We start from the raw sequence: 17,338 nt of genomic DNA on the forward strand, positions 1-17,338 counted from the left end.
TATAAATGGGAAGGGGTGGGGTGGCCAGGGGTCCTGTTGTGCCTGCCCCAGAACCCACGACGGTCACGTTTTTCACCCCCTTTTGCCTTTGCCCTCAATTCCTTTCTCTCTTTGCTCTCCTTCCATCTCAGTTCCAGCGAGGGGTGTGCATGTGTGCCCGCGCGTTGGGGGAAGCGGGGGCAGGGGGAGGGCTCGTGGAGGGAGGTGCCGTCGGAGGGAGAGTAGACGTCAGGCGGAGGGAGGGAGGGAGAGAGGCAGGCAGGGAGGCAGGGAGGGAGAGAGGGAAGGAAGAGAAGGGGAGAGAATGGGGGAGCAAAGACCGAAAGAGACCCAGAGAGATAAAGCTTGAGAGGAGAAATAATTAAACGGGGAGGGCGACCAGAACGAGAAAAAGGACGGGGAGGAAAGAGAGAGAAAGAGAATCGGAGGGCAGGGAAGTGAGTTTGTGCGCGTGAGTGTGTGCGCGCGCGCGTGTGTGTGCAGGGGCGGGCGCGGGCGGGCGGGGGGCGGGCTCCAGGGCTCCCCTCCTCCCCAGCCCGCTCCTCTGGCTCGCTCGCCAACTCCGGGCCCCAGCCGCGGGCGGGCGCACGGCGGGCGGACAGCATGCTGAGCCTCCTCGTCTGGATCCTCACTCTCTCCGATACTTTCTCCCAAGGTAAGGGCCCCCAGCCCGCCCCTGGACGCTCGGCTTCCCCCCGGGGCCAGGGCACTGCTCCCCGCTAGGGCAGTGCTGGGGTGCCCGGCGGCCCGCGGCCAGTCCCTGGGTCCGGACGCCACGAGGCGGGGGCTCGGTCCGGGCTCAGAGCCCTGGGGGAGGGGGCGCGGAGTAACGGGGTCTAGGGAGAATGAGTTTGCCGTTGATTTGCCCAACTTGTTTCCTCTGGCTGCGCGGGAGAACCGAGCATTGGGGCCGCGAGGGCTGGAGGTCCGAGTGAAACCGGGAACCGAACGCTTTCTCTCGCAGCCCTACAGTCCCTCGTTCTCTGAGGCCGGGGTTCCGGACGCTTGAGTCCAGGCTAAGGGGAAGGCTGGAATTTCGAATTTCGGGCTAGGGGGTGAGCGAAAAGCTGAGTCCCACCTCCCGAAGATGTTGCTAAGGGGATTCCCCCTACTCCAGCCCAGCCCCTCGGGGGTCTGAGTCTGAACCACGACTCCAGACTGCCTGGGGCTGCCCCCTCTAGAGGAAGGGAGGGGTGTCTCGGCGCCTCTAGTGGGGATTTGGAACCCCTGCCCGCGGAGGCTCTGGGTGGACAGTGGAGTTCCAAATACAGCTTCAGGCCCGCTTGATACAGTGGGGGGAACTCACGGGGGCGGGGGCGGAGGCGGTGGGGGGAGGGGGCTGACACTCTACTTGGGCTCAGGAAAGTGTTGCTGTCTGGAGCTTATTTGGAACTGGCAGGGGAGAGGCTGGGAGATGAGGGAGGTGGTTGAGAGAGATGAGGATGTCAGTGTATCCTGGGCAGGGCTGGGGTTGGGGGAGGGAAAAGGGCTGAGGGAACCAAGGGTCCAGACTGCAGCAGGGACTGGGGTCTGTGGGAGTTGGTTCTTGCCTCCCAGGTCTGACTCGAAGGAAGACTGAATCCTGCTGAACTCCTTCCCTCCCCAAAAATGGAGCTGACACACAGAAATTGACACACAAACACGGTAAAACATTCACAGACACTGAGACAGACTACTCACCTACTGAGACAGAGACATCCCCACAAACATCCTCCACACTGAGACAGACACATATACACAAAGACACTGAGACATCTGAGGAAGACAGATTCCTCCCCCAGATCGGCACACACTCACGCATTCATCCACCCGAACATTACAAGTATACACAGTACATGTATGCAGGCGTTTACAAGGACAGGACACACGCTCACACGGAAACCAACCCTCTAGCAAACAAAGAAACTTGAACAGACATTCATATGGGCAGACACCTATGGAGATGTACAGACTGCAGATGGAGGAGGTGGTCTCTTTTAGGGGGTGTCTGGGAATGGATCTGGGTAGAACAGCCTGAGGCATTATTGCCCTGCTCTGTGTTCCCTTCCTGCATTTGTAGGTGGGGTGTTATGCTGGACCTTTCCTCTCCTTGCCAGGTCTCTTCCCAGCTCCGAAGGCAAAGCCTGGCTGAGTTGGTGGGGGCAAGTCTTGATTCATCTCTCTGCACAGGGCACCCATGCCCGCCCCCCAGCACACACTATGATATAGGAAGGGCACACATCTGTGGTGTGAGCCAAGAGTGGGAGGTGGTGCTAAGGGAAAGGAGGAGGCCTGGCCCTGGGGTTGGCAGGCCAGGCCAGCCACTTGGCAGAAAGTTGGGAAGATGACTTAAGTTGACTGTTCAGCCAGGCTGTTGGTGTCGGGGAGGAAGGGGGTGGGCCATGGTGGTGGTGGAGGGGGGTCATGTTGGTGGTGGAGGGGGCCCCTGGGTCAGTATTGGTCTATGTTGGGGGCAAGCTTATGTCTGCCCCTTTCTTACAGCCTTACGTGTCAGCAACGTGGATACAAATGAGTGTTAAGGAACAAAAGCAGCAGTTAGCAAACAGGAGAGACATGTGGATTGAATTGGAGACAGAAAGAAGTGTGTGCTGTGTGCCTTTCTCTCTTTGGAAAGGAGTGAGTGGCTAGGGAATGCTGAGCTCCCACTTCTCAGCTCCAACAGGGGTGAAAGCAGGACCTGGTGAAAGTATCTGGGGTGGGGGGAGAGGATACCAGAGAAAAGAAAGGGAGAGACTAGACAGGAGGGGAGGGGAAATCACTAGTGAGTGTTGGGGGAAGCTTGGCAAGGGACTGGGGAGGAGGCAGAGAGGGAAGGAGAAGGGGTCTGGGGAGACTGGGACACACGTGGAGGTGGAGTGCTTGGCAGGACCCCCTTTCCTTAGCCTCCATCCTCAGAAAGGAGTTCTAGGTCAGGGACTGGGGCAGGGAGAGAAGAAACGGAGGGGGGCGCTACAAGAGGGAGGAGGGATGATGGTGGGGAAATGGGGGTGGGGGAGTAGGTGTCAGCAGGAAGCCATAGAATTGAGGGGAGCAGAGAGGAGAGGGGAAGGGGAGCTACAGCCTAGGCTGAGAAATAAAAATCGCATTTTAAAGAATTTCAATGGGCTTCATCAATCTTCATTTTTCACTAAATAATTTTCTGTATCTTATCTAAATGAAAACCATTATCCTTCCCCCCGTTTCCATCATGCGCCGGCTCCACAGACTGATTGCGCCGAAAATTGAAATATTTATTCATTTTCTGGGAGATTTTCTCGCTCCCTAGTCTCGGGGAGGAGAAATTGAAAAAGAAAGATTATAGCTAATCAGAGCAATGTGGGATGACAGGCCGGCTCGGGGCGGGAGCTGCCTCCAGAGGGGGGATGGATGTGGGGGCAGGAGAAAAATAAGCCCATCCAGCCCCCAGAGCTCCCCCTGGAATTCCTGCCACAGCTTTTGAGGGGAGTAAAGGGTAAAGGGAAGAGGCCCGAGGGCCTCCTAAATTCCCAGGATTCAACTCCCTGAGTACAGCTGAATCCTGGCAGAGAACAGCAGGTCTGGAGAGTAGCTGGACTCTCCCCTCCCGGTGCTACACATAGACACATATACACACTTCAGATATTCCATTTCTGCCCAGAGCAGGGCACTGAGGTTGGGGAAGAGTCAGGGGAGACATGGCAGAAACCAGGACACTGGGTTCCTCTCCTTGACCTTGACTCCACTTTCTGCCATCTACTCACTTACACCCAAAGGGAGGGTGTGAACCAAGTACTCAGTGCCTCAGCCCTGGGCCCCAGAGCACCCGCTCAGGAGGAGGAGGAGGCGGCGGCACCCAGGCCTTCTCGCCTCCGCTCCTTCCCACAGGTGAGTGGTTGGTTGTTCTGGCTCTGCCTTTGGTGCTCCAGTGAGATGGGAGGAGGAAGCCCCACCTCTGCCCCCCTTACTCCTCTAGGACCTCTTTACATCCTTGCAGGGACTAAGTCTTAATTTCTTTTATTCTATAGTTTCTGGCACAGTGCTAAGCATGTGGTAAGTGCCCCTTAAATATTTGATCAATTGATTGATTTGATGAGCGTGCTGCAGTGCTGGAAAGAGGCAGCATTCAATGGCGATTAAATCATAGACTCGCATCCAGCTCCCACCTCCACCATTTGGTAGTCGTAAGCTTGAACAAGTCATGTACCTTCTCTGTGCCTCAGCATGCTCTTCCAGAAGTGAGAATAGAAGTAATACCTCATAGGGTTGTGGTGGCACTTGAATATGTTAATCCACGTAAAGTACATGGAACTGTGTCTGGCACAGTGAGAAGTGCTCAGTAAATGCTTGCTATCTTGACTTTGAGGTGAGACATAGATAGATAGGCAACCAAGTTGTCTGTGCTTCCTTTTCTTCTCCTTATGATTCTTTGTGTTGTGTGTGTGTGTGTGTGTGTGTGTGTGTGTTTTCTAGCCCCAGCTGCCCAGATTCTTGGTCCTGGGCTTAAGTAAGCGCCGTCTTTGTATCTCTCATGGAAAGAACTGTGTTGTGGCAGACCCAGAAGGGGAAACTGACCCCCACCTTGGAGACCTCAGAAAAGATCTGGGGAAGGGATTTGAGGGGAAGGGATTTGAGGAGAGAGAGCAAAAGTGGAGGAGGATGGCATTTGAGTGAGAAGGAACCAGAACTCTTGTGTGAAATGAGGAGGGACACTAGCCCCGAGGTGGCAGCATTTCAGAGTCTGGAAACAATATGGATCATTTATTGAACCCTGTGTTAACTACTTCATATGCATTATCTAATTTAATCTATTCTATGGCCCACTGAGATTGGCTTTGTAAATTGTCCCCATTTCACGCATGAGAAACTGAGATTTATTTATTTTTTTTTAGATAGGGTCTTGCTCTGCCGCCCAGGCTAGGGTGCAGTGGTGTGATTATGGCTCACTGCAACCTCTTCCTAGGCTCAAGCTATCCTCCTACCTCAGCCTCCTAAGTAGCTAGGACCACACACACCTGGCTAATTTTTTTTTTTCTTTTGGAGAGATGGGTCTTGCTAGGTTGTACAAGCTAGTCTCAAACTCCAGGGCTCAAGCGCTCCTTCCACCTCGACCTCTCAAAGTGCTGGGATTATAGGTGTGAGCCACTGTACCTGGCCAAGAAACTGAGGTTTAGATACATTAAGTATATTATTGGTAGTTGTAGGAACCAGCTGATGCCACAGCCTGCACCCTTCTCCTTTGCCAGATCCTATATGCCAGCAGAGACTGATGCTGGGCTGGGACAGTGATTTTCCTGGTCCATAGCAGAATGAGAACTAGGAAGAAAAGGGAGTGAGTTTTTCATAAAGGTAAACTCATTCGAATTTGAAAAAACAATCCTTTATTCTGAGATTCTTCCCTACATTTTTTGGTGTTAAATTGTTTTTCTTTGATGATATGATAAATCTAGTAAATGACTAGATTTTTTCAAGGGCTTGGCAAATAAAAAGGTTTGTTTCTAATATTAAACACAGCCTTACAGGTCCATGAACTACAGATTTGGAAATTACTCTAGTTCCATGCAAGGCTGACTACTGGAGAGGCCCAGAGCCATACAGAGGCAAGAGAAGCACTGAGAAGGGGTCTAGGGGATAATCCTGAGACCAAGATCTCCCCTAGTGTCAGCTTTCAAATTTGGTCCCTGGTAGGCTGCTAGGATTGGAGGCTAGGGTCTTAGATGGCTTGTTCTAACCTCCCTGGGGAGGTTGTCAACCCTCCTTCTTAGCCTGTGCCCTGGGGAACTGCCTGGCCTAGGGTGGTGAAAAGCAATTGTAGGAGGTCAACTCAATACCAAAGCATCAAAATTACCTTTTATTGAATTCCTACAGTGTGCTTTTCAGGTTAATGTTATTCCCATTTTACAGTTAAAGATACCACAGTTGAGAGTTTAAGTAACTTGCTTAAGGGCATACCCGAGGTGTTAGATCCCAGATTCAACCCCTCTTTTGTCTCCCTACTAAGGGCCATGGGTGCCTTCAACCTGCCCAGAAGAGCCACACCCTGCCTCTCTTAGAGTTAAGGCAGCTGTGGAAGGATAGGAGGGAAACCTAGGCCTTTTTTTCTCTCCTGGTGCCTCACTCAGCGCAGCCCCCTTCCCTAGTTCTCAGCCCAGAAATTCCAAGGCCACATCTATCTCCCTGCCTTGCTTTGATGATCATTTGTGAAGCAAAACTTAGATGTCGGGATACATGTTTTAATCAGTGGGGCTGGGACCAGTAAATAATGCCCCTTGTCAGAAGGAGGTTTGGAAAGCCTCAATCCTTTTCCTCCTGCCTTTAGAGTCTTTTATCTTTGTACCTGTGTATGGTGCTTGTCAATTTTAGCAACTTTTTACATGTACCATTTGATAGATACAATCATCCTATGATGTAGGCAGGGTAGTTGTTTCTCCATTTAATAGATGAGAAAGCTGAGACCTAGAGAAGTTAAAGGTTGGTATGGAGGGAAGAGATGGGGACAAATTCCTTAATCTCCCCAATTTCTGGGAGATGTTTCCATCTGAGGCTAGAGACATTTCTCTTCATATGTCCAGAGATGAGAAAGCTGTGCCCCTTCCCAGCCTACCAGTTCCTGTCTGGTTTCTTCCCAGGGCCTCTGGATCAGTTTACTTGGCAATCTCCTGGAGCGTGCTTTGACCTGGAAAAGGATGGGGGTGTGGGGGTGGGTTGTCAGCAGTAGAGGAGAAAGAGGCTGTCATGTCCTTGATCCTCAAATGTGAAACCAGGGAGCAGGAAGAGGCAATTTCAGAAATCAGGAAAAATACTGGGCTCTGTCAGAGTGGGGGAGAAGGCTGTTCACTTTTGTGAAGGGCAGTTTTGTATTTTGCATATATTAGTAACTAATTTAACACTGACAATAATTGTTGAAGTTAGGTGTTATCCCCGTTTTACAGATGAACAAACAGGGATCCAAAGAAGTTAAGCAGATTGTCCAAGATGATCCAGCTAGTAAGTGACACAGCCAGAACTAGAACCCAAGCAGGGAAGTTGGGGTGGGGGCTGAGGATAACTCCTAGAAGGAAGACTGCACGTCTGCCTATTCTGCATTACTGCTGCATGCAAGGTGTGGATGCAGTCTCACTGCATGCGTACGCATATATATTTACACATGTCTTCATAGTGCAGCTATATATGCAACCACTTCTTATCCCCATCCCCGTACACATCTGGACAGATATCTCTCATCTGTACCCCAGCCCTTTCAGTCACCAGGGCACTAGTGTGCAACAGTAGTACATTTTTGTGAGTCATTTTTCTTCTAGCCATAGCAGCCCTCCTGTGTCTTTAAAGGCATTACTTTTTGCCTTGCCTTGCATGCTCTGCATCCTCTCTGATAGATGCACAAACTGTGAGATTATGAAAGTTGAGAAAGAAGCTTGGGGTTCCTCATTCTGTAACACTGGTCCCTCTCCATTCTGTAGCTCCAGCTCTTATATCTTCCCACATCTGACTGTCAGACAATGCGAACCTGATTAAGTTCTTGGAGCATCCAGGATAAAAGCTGCTCTAGCTCCCAGACACCACTGAAGATGACACTTTTCTTTCTTCTTTCTCTCCCACTTACTCTCCCTCTATCAGCTGACTCCATGCTCCCAGCTTGTCCTTCCCTCCATGTTTAATTTATTCAGCCACTTTTATTAACCTCTGTTGTCTCCAGGGATTGCAGTCCTCATCCCTCTCTGCCCTCCTTGAGCCCATTTAACAAAATAGGGATCGTATTGAAATAAGTGAGCCTTGCAGCCAGCCAACCTTCTCAAGATTAAGGGTCTTAAATCCAGGGGTAGAAATCTCCAGAACTCTCTAGCAAATTCCATTAGTTTCCCAGGACAGAGTGCTGCCGCTTTATTCCTTTTGTGGTCTGGCTCTGGAAGGTGATGAGAGACTCACCCAGAATGCTGCGGGTCTTGGGTTTTGAGGCAGGGAAGGGATAACAGGAACCCGAGTGTCTGGAGGTATACACTGTGCCCAACAGGTTTATCCCAGGAGGCTGTCCCCTCCTAGGCCCACTTCGGAATTGACTAGGCCGTTGGATGCCTTTTATCTCTGCCCCTTCTTTCCTTCTGAGGCAGTCTGAGGAATATATCCTAACTGAAAGATATGTGGAGAGAGGAAGGACTTTTGTTCCTTCATTCAGCGGAAGAGAATTGTGTGCTTACTGTGTGCCGGGCTCCAGTGTTGCAAAGTGAATAATGTACTAGATCTCTGCCCTTGAAGGTCTCACTTTGTGATTTCAGTGCAAATTACCTAATCTCAGAAGGCCTCAGTTTTCTCCTTCTCCAAGTGGGGAGAATTATTATTTTTTTAATCATAAACTGTACATTATTATATGCAAAACATACTGGTAGGCATTATGTGGACCAAAAAATATGACAGCAGGTGGTCCTTCCCTTTTAAGAAACTAAGATATACATACATGAAGACTGCTGGTGGTGCAAGGTGTGGAGTCATGGGTGCCATGATAGCAGTGTGCAGGTCAGAGCTGGAGAGTCCAGAGAAGGGAGTTTGCTGTGGACTGAAGTGAGCAGGAAGGGCTCCATGGAGGAAGTGGGGCCCAAGGATGGACAGGACACGCATGTGGCAGGAAGAGAGAGAGCCTTACCAGACAGGCCAGATTTCCTGAACCAAGATATTGTTGCTGGGATGTGTGGGGGACACTGAGGCCGTTTGGACTGAGGATTTGGGTTGGTTTGGGAAAAGTAGATGAGATGATCCAGAACGGTAGAATGGGGACAGACTGGAGGAGGCCTGGAAAAGCCAGGCTAAAGGCTTCTTACGAAGAATCCCCTGTAAGAACTGGAGAGCCATGGATTTCTGTTTTTTAAGCAGACAAAGGGTGTGTTAAAAACAGGTATAATCCCCATCTCATTTCTCACCAAAGTCTCCCCTCCTCTTAAACACTTCCTCTACTGGAGATGCTATAGAAATCTGTAACCCCTCCAATTAAAAACATGAAAAAACAGATAACCAAGGTTTGGCCAGGCAGAAGTGAGCAGAAAACCTTAGAGAAACACCAGTTCTGCCTTGGGAAGTCTCAGATCTGTGACTTGAGCTAGAGAGACTTTGGAAGGATGAGGAAATCTTTTTCTCTGAGAATCCTTCAGTATAAGATAAAGATGCCTGGAGGCAGAGTTCAATGGCAATAACTGCGAGGAAACCTCTGCAGTCTGACTCTGAGGCCAGGCTCTTCGTTACCTGTCCCCGCCAAGCTTGGGCCATGTCTACACTGCCCAGAGTCAAGGGGAGCCATCTGGTTCCATCAGAGGGCCCATCCTGGTTTAGTCCCTTCAGGGTCAATTCTGGGCCATTTCCACTGGTCTGTGGCCTTAGATACATGTGCATTTAGGAGCTGAGCCTAAAGATTCTTAAAACCTCTGCTAGGAAGTGAGCTCTGGTTTTTCAAATGGAGTCCTTTGAAGAGGGTCCCACCAGGGGGGTGAGCGCATGTGTTCAACTTACAAGCATTGTTTTGTTAAATGGCTGTGCTGGGCCTAGGCCTGGGAATGAAAAGGTAGGTAAGATTTAGTCCCTGTTCTTGAGGCCCTCTCAGTATGGTGTGGGAGATGGATGTATAAACACATATTGACAATTTTATAAGATAAAGATTGTGAGAGAGGTATGTGAAAAATGCTGAAGCCTAACTGTCCAGTGAGGGGGAGCGGAGCAGGGAGGGAGCAGGGGCGGGGAGGGGCCACAGATGTGAGGCTCAGGGGCTGCGGGGCCTCTGGAATGCGGTGCCACGAGATATCCAGGCTCTGGACAATCCTCGATTGTACCCCCTGCTCCTTGTACCCCCTGCTCCGGATGGAAGGAGCCGAGGAATCCGAAGGAGTGAACCCTGGTCCCTCCCAAGGATTATGATTTCCAGGAACAAAGGCAGTTTATATAAAGCACACATCCCCCAAATCGAATCTCCCAACCTCTTGTGTCCAGTTCCGTACTCTCCACCCCCACTCCCACCCAATAGAGCTGATTTCTAAATTAACTTTGTCCTTGTAATCAGCTTAGCTGAGTTTTTTTATTATTACTATTTTTCCTCCTCCTTCCTGAATTCTCCCAGGAACAGCCCGGGGCCCTGCTCGCTCCATTACCCAGCATTGTCAAGCCATGAGGTGCTTTTAACTGCTTCTTCCCATTCGATTCGCTTAACTGGGAGGTTATTAAAAGGAAAGGAGCAGAGATGGGCAGGCAGGGCAGAGGAAGAGAGAACACAGTAGAGAGAGAAGGCATTTCAAAGGAGCAGAAACCCAAGGCTGGGCAGGCTGGCAGAATGAAGCCTCTGAGAGAAGCTCAAGTTTTCATCTTGACTCCCGAGTCATCCAGAAGGACATTTCATCGAGACATTGGGACTCCTGGGTTTTAATCCAAAACCTTGAGTAACTGACTTGCTCCTCTTTGTCTCAGTCCTCCCCACTACTCCCCACTCTCCCTGGAAATCTACCAACTTGACACTGTGGGATGGGACAGGGGACTTCCAGAGGTCCCACACTCCCCTTGGTGCCCGACCCTCCCACACACACACTCGTGGCTCGCTGTGCTGCCAGCGCCAGAACCCTCCAGCACTCACCCCCAGGGCAGCTACTTTGTGGTTGATGTTGGATCCCAGACTGACATGCCTATCACACAGCACACATCTGGGAAGTCTCCCTTCACCAGGCAGTGGGCGAAGTGAGAATGCAAGCTCATTTTAATGTCAGTTTGAGCCAAATATAATTAGAAAGGAAAATCTCTGACTTTGCAAAAAAAAAAAAAAAAAAAATCGAATGCATTTCAAAGCCAAGTTGAAATGACTTCTGGATTATCTGCACCGCTGCCGCTCTCCATTTATGCAGAAAATCGAGAGGGGAGCCTGTAAAACCTGTGCCTAAGGGATTTAGTTTGTGCACATTGCCTTCGGTTTCATGCCAGGGTCATGTTTTAAGACTGGCCTCTTTCAACACAACCCGGTTCCTGGAATTGGGAAGCACCTAGAGTGACCTCCTCACCAGGGGGCCTGTGGCAGAGTCAACCTCTTTCCCAGAGGGGCTGCTCCTGTGTAATCATGAGCAAGTCACTTACTTGGAGCCTCAGTTTTCTCATCTATAAAATGCAAATGATTACGTTTATCTTCGAGGGTTGTTGTGACGATTGAATGAGAGAATCTATATTAAGGAACAGTACCTGGAATACAATAGGTACTCAATAAATTATAGTTGTTATTAATATTGTACAGTCCTTGCTTTTTACAGTTCAGTCCAAGGCAGATCTTGAGAAAACAGACAATAGAAATGAGAGATGAACAAAGAATAGGCCAAATACAGATCAGACTGTTAACTGGGCCAAGGAGGGTGACCAGTGATGTAGGTAATTCCTGAGCTCTGTTCTCTAGGGTTCAGTGCAGTGGGAACTTTGGGAGGCAGCACAGCGTAATGGAAAGCACTCTGATTTAGAATTAGGTCTGTGTCTTAGATCTGGAAACTGAATGCCCTTTTGCCCTTTGCGAGTCTCAGTTTCCTTAACTGTAAAACAGAGTGATAGCACCCACTTTCCTCTTTTGTAAGTCCTGGAAAAGCACTCTCAGGACAGTGTACAGTAAGCTTAACCATCATTTTTAAACCCTGTCTTTCAGCCAGGCATGGAGGCTCACACGTGTAATCCCAGCATTTTCGGAGGTCGAGATGGGCGGATCACTTTACATCAGGTGTTTGAGACCAGCCTTGCCAACAAAACACAAAAATTAGCCAGGCTACTTTTTGAGCCTGTAGTCCCAGCTACTCTGGAGGCTGAGGTGGGAGGATCACTTGAACCCAGGAGGCGGAGGTTGCAGTGAGTGGAGATGGCGTCACTACACTCCAGCCTGGGCCACAGAGCAAGACTCTGTCTCAAAAATAAATTAATTTTTTAAAAAACCCTTTCTTTCCAGGTTTCAACCCAGTATGTTAGAACAGTGACTCTCAAACTTTAACATGCTTACAAAACATCTGGGGATGTTGTTAAAATGCAGATTCTGACTCACAAAGTCTGGGGTCAGATGGAAGTTCTGTATTTGCACCAAGCTCTCGGGTGATGCTGATGCTGCTTGTCCTAGGACCACACCTTGAGGTGTTAGGGGATGCTTTCCTTAGAGAAATAGATCTTCAACGTTCTAATGAGAAACACAAGAAAATAGAATTCATTTAACTGAATTCACTTTTCAGCCCGCTTAGTTGTATAACAGCCCTGATGGATCATTGATTCGGCAGCATTGATATGTTTGTTTTCAGGAAGCAGCTGGTGGGACAAGAGAGTGCACAGAGCTTGCCAGCACGCCCATCCTTAGCCCCAAGATTGACCTATCCAAGCTCCTCCCTGCCACCTCACAAGCTGCATGCCATCCCACCCCACCCTGCCAAGTCTTCTCTCAGGCTGCCAGCTGTGGAGTGGAAAAGCAACCTGCTAGTGTCCTGGTGGAAACTCATCCATACCGGAGCCAGTCATTTCCACTTTTTTTTTAAAGGAAAAAAGTCTTCATAATTCATCTCTCAGTGGGAGATGTGGGGGAAAGCATTTGGACAGAGCTTCTGGTCTGGGCCTTCACCCTGTTGGCTTTGGCTTAAAAACTGGGTCATGAGCAAGTTGTGTGATTTGGGAAGGAAGGTAGGTCATAGACTTAATTGGGTGCATAATTTCGGGGAGCAGTGGGGAACTGTCTCTGGGCAGGACAGCATCTCACACTCACATAGACCTCATAATTGTTCAACCCACATGATGAGCAAACTCACTCTCTCCCGTGTGCAGAACCCCAGGCTGTAGAGGGAGATTCACAGGCCAGAGGAGAGAGACTGCCTGCCTTCAGGGTTCCCCTGGTTCTGTGAGAGAAGCCTGGTCCTTATACATAGTGAATCCTGGCCACTGGGGGAAACAGGAACTCCCATTAATTTTCCTTCACCTTCTCCTCTCCCCGAGAAAATCAACACACATTTAGCTATCTGCAAGTGTGAATGAGAACACAGGCAAAGTACGGATGGGGGTGAGATCAATAGATTGGGCTTCTTGGAACGCAGAACCTGCGGTGAGAAATGAAAGTGGAGCGATGATTCCTGAAGAACCTCAAAATGGACTCTCAAAATGCCTCTCTTTAGGTAGGACTGATTTGAACCAACCCAGAGACATCAATGTTTGTCCTTTTTCTGAAGAGAAAGGAATTTCATTAGTACTCTCTGCTCACTCACTTTCATTTCAAATACTCCCCGGCAAGCAGGAAGTTCTTCTTTGTGTCTAATCTGAACCTTTCCTGCTCCTGCATGGAAATTGTCTAATGAGGTATTGTAACTGAATACGTCTCCAGTCTTCTCTATGTCTGGGTAAATAACATTTTCCCCAACAGGTTTATTTTCTCATACTTCAAGGCAAAGCTCCTTATAATAGAGAAGCAAGCCCAGAGAAGTCATAGGCAAGACTGCCTCCTGGGCCCACGTGAGCCCAAGAAGTTTAGCTCATTAGGGGTCGGATTTGCTTTCCAGCAAACCACCAAAGCTGTCCTCCCACAGTATCCCCAGCCCGGGCCAGGAGAACGGTGTTCACAAGAACCTGGCTTAGTCACCGTGCCCTTACCTGTCTAGTGTCCCCTTCTCAGCCGCTCAGAGCAGCTGGGGGCTAGATGACTCTGGTGTCCTTCCCATCATTTCTAGCCCATGACCTGAGGGCCCCTCCTCCTCTCTCCACGGGAGCCAGGCTGAGAGCAGTGCTGGCATCTGCTGCTGAAGCCAGCATGTAGGAAAGTGGGCATGGGGGTGATGGCAGAGGTAGGCCTGCCCCACAGCCAGGGCCAGTTTTAGCTTAGGAGCAGGAATGTTTTCCTCTTGGAATCACTCAGAGGTGTCCTTAGCCCTGCCTTGCCAGCTTGGATCCCAAGAGAAAGCAGTGTAAGCAGAGAGAGGAGGGGATGGGGTCTGTGGGATGGGGTGCCTGCCTTTGGGGATCTCCTAGTCTGATAAAGGAGTGTGGGCGTTTTCCTGGGATACTGGACCATATAAGTGCAAACTCAACTGTAAACTTGAACTTGAGGCAGGAGACTTGGTTTCTGTCACCAGCTAGCTAATTATAATGGGGGACTATGGGTTCCCATCTTCCCCAGTGTATAAACACCTATAAAGATAATTTAAATAAGGGACGATTTTGGACCCTGTTGTGCATCTGCACAGAAGAGGATAGAAATGACACTGGAGCTGGGTCATCAGCGAGGGAAGTTTCCTCAGAAGGGGTGGAGGGAAGGGAACCTGGGCCCAGGTGGAAGGAGGACACCCGGTGGAGCCCATGAGAGAAGTGAAGACTATTGTTATAGGCGGGCTCCTAGAAAGGGGTGGGAGTGGGGGCAGAAGGAGGTCCCCAGCGAGGGCTGTGTGGGCTGGAGGATCTGGAGGCTGAGAGCTGCGGTATGGCTTTGTCAAATGTGGTCCCTGCTGCATTCACGCTGGCCGGGTGACATGCTTTCCACACGCACAGACAGAGCCCCCGCCAGCCCCGGCACCTCAGGAGAGGACTGGGGTGGAATGTAAGTCCTGTGAAGAAGAAGAGCTCATGTGTCTGGAAGGAGAGTGCAGCATGGGCAGCCTGTCCTGGAGTTAAACCGGGCTCCAGCTTGGAGCCTGCCTGTGGGCAGCCTGGGTTTGCTTGAGGGTAGTGCACCCTTCAAGGGTAGGAGGCTAGGACAGCCATGGCCCGGAGTCCTGGAAGTGCAGCTGGCCCTGCGGCTGGCGATCCACCAGCAGCCTCCGTGCCCTGGCTTCTCTCTGCCCCCCAGCCAGATGCTCCCTGCTCCCGCTGTCCTTCCCTGTCTGTTGGTCTGTCACTCGGCGGGAGTGAAGTGCGCCCTGCTCCTGAAGCATTTGGAGCTTGATAATTTGTGGATTATAGCTAACTCTCGATAAAGATTCCCCTAATTGCTTGGCTCACCTCAGGTTCTATCATCAAAGCAAAGCCGGGAGGCCCCCCTCTCGCCCTCCTTTTCTTTTTATTATCTCTTAATTAATCATTCTGGCTTTCACACTTAGCAGATAATTACAGTCTCCTGGGCATGCAGCTCATTTTCATAACCTCCTGCTCCAAGCCGGCAGCTAGGGGGGTGGGGAGGAAGAGGGAGAGAAGGGGAGAGTGGGAAGAGACATGCTGGAGGAATGGGGGGGCCAGTGAGAAGAAACGGACACTTGGGGTGGTGAGGCAGCATGGGAGCCAGGACCCCTGGGCTGCCCAGCAGGCCCCAGGGGGCTCTGCCAGAAGGCAGGAGGCTGTGCCCCCTGGGGAGGCCTCACCTGGTCCACAATGCCGGCTGCTGGCACAGGCTTTAACCCCTGAGCTCCCCCAACCTGCCCTAGGGGTACAGTAGGAGGTGTGTATAGGTTGGTGGCCAGAAAGCTTAGTGAAGAGCAGGAGATAGTCCCCAGTGAAGTTCAGTCAACTGTGTGCTGGGAAGTCGAGAATCGCTGTGATGGGGAAAGGAAGGGCAGGGCCACCATCACAACAGGACCTGGACCCTGGCCTGGGAACTTTTCTGTTTTGGGGGAGCAGGACACCTATCCTGAGGCCTGAGCCTGTGGAAATGACCAGGGAATGATCACTCAGTAGTATGGTCAGACGAAGAGGGAAAGGGCTCACCTTTACTCAGCACCATGTGGGAGCTGCGCCAAGTGCTTCCCAGTGTGCTCATCAAGCCCGATGTAGAGATGAAGAAAACCGTGGCTCAGGGAGAGCCAGTCATCTGTTCGAGTCATAGCAAATTAAATCCAGGTCTGTCTGGTTAGTTGTAAAGGTCATGTTCATACCACCCAATGGCCCTGTCTCCATGGGGTCATAGCACAGGACAGGATGTGATGGAAAAAGGGAGGGAGAGAACACCATTCCTGCTGGGTCCTCCCCCTGGACCCAGTAGACGGTCAGTTCTGCTGTCACCTCGGGGCTTTCCTTGGGCTTTCATCCCAGAGATAAACAGAAAGGACACCTGTCCAGATGATGAATCGAGAGGCCCACGACACAGAAACCTTTGCCCGTGAGTCGGACATAGAGTTGGACCAGGGACCCTAATCTCTAGTGTGTCTCGTGTCTGTCCCTCATTCCTGCTCCTCAGCAGTTGTTTGTAGCCTGAGCTGCTTCAGGTCCCTGAGAAGCGAATGGGGGACATGGAAAAGTCCTCCTTTCCCTGGACATATTGAATTTTCTTCCATGACCCTAGTCCAATGTGCCTGGTTTTTAGAATTAAATGAGTTGGATCCTACTTCTTTGCCATTAACTAGCAGTGAGACCCTGGAATATAAACTTTGAGTCTCAATTTCTTCATCGGTAAATGGGAATCTTGAAAAGACTGGGGACAGTATATGCAAAACAGAGCCTCTGACCCATGATAGGTGCTTCACAAATGGTGGCTGTTGTTACTGCTGCCATTATTATTACCACCATACATGAAAGCACCTTGCTTAGTAGAGAGCACATAAAGCAAGTTGGTTTCTTAAAAAGTTGGTGAGGGAGGGAGGGTCCTTTTGTTCTACTTCCTTGAAAAAGGAGGGAGGGCACACAATTTCTGCCTTGTGCTGCTTTAAGGGTGTGCCATTGAGAAAAGTCATGACAGCCTATGCTGGTATAATTCTTCTTTCCACAAATAAATTGCCTGTTCAAGCTGGGGCTGCCTCTGGCTGAAAGCTCACTGGCACCCAGCTCCAAGCAAGGTTGATCTTGCCTCTGCCGCCTGCCAGACCTCAGATTGCCCATCTCAAGCCTGTGTGCCAAAGGGTTAAACATATGGAGTTAAACATAAAAGGGTTAAACATATCACATGGCTTGCAACTTCTGACTCAGCTTCTGGTTTCCTGGGCATTACAATGGGAACATCTATATTCAGGAGGCAGTATGGAAAGAGCACTGGATTGCAGGTCTAGATGTGGATTTTAGCCCCATGTGTGCCTGTGCTAGAGAGACCTGACTCAGTGACCTGGGCCTGTTTTCTTATCATAAAATGAGAAGGTTAATTTCCAAGATTCTTTCTGGCTGCACAGTTTTCCAACTCTTTGCCATCCAGTGGGAGTTCATGAAAAGGACTGGCTCTTCCCAAGTGAGGCCCGGGATCTCTCTGATTTGGTTTGTGAGCCAAGGCCAGAGGTACTGATTTCAGAGGGCCAGAGCAGGGATATCCCAGGAGCAGCGTTTGCTCAGGAGCCAGGGTGGAAGCAAACATTTCATGCATCTTCAGATCTAGTCTGAACTTGGGGTGAGGAGAGCAGCAGTCCCCACCACAAACACACACACACACACATCACACACACACACACCACACACACACATCACACACACACACACACCACACAACCCTGAGAATGTCACACACACACACACACACAAT

The 17,338-nt window shown here is 50.3% G+C and overlaps 1 protein-coding gene across 3 annotated transcripts in view; it reads left to right on the forward strand.

Moving 5' to 3' along the window:
• The first annotated feature begins 203 nt into the window (after positions 1-203).
• The window catches only part of KIRREL1 (kirre like nephrin family adhesion molecule 1), a 108,680-nt gene continuing 91,545 nt past the window's right edge, over positions 204-17,338 (forward strand). For 2 of the 3 annotated variants that reach the window (XM_025401310.1, XM_025401320.1), the window contains exon 1: positions 204-655. In XM_025401310.1, the coding sequence (XP_025257095.1) occupies positions 604-655 (52 nt within the window). In that variant the 5' untranslated portion in view covers positions 204-603. The remainder of the gene's footprint in view (positions 656-17,338) is intronic. The other variant, XM_025401301.1, reaches the window with a different exon arrangement.

Source organism: Theropithecus gelada, chromosome 1, assembly GCF_003255815.1.
Source record: "Theropithecus gelada isolate Dixy chromosome 1, Tgel_1.0, whole genome shotgun sequence".
NCBI lineage: Eukaryota > Metazoa > Chordata > Mammalia > Primates > Cercopithecidae > Theropithecus > Theropithecus gelada.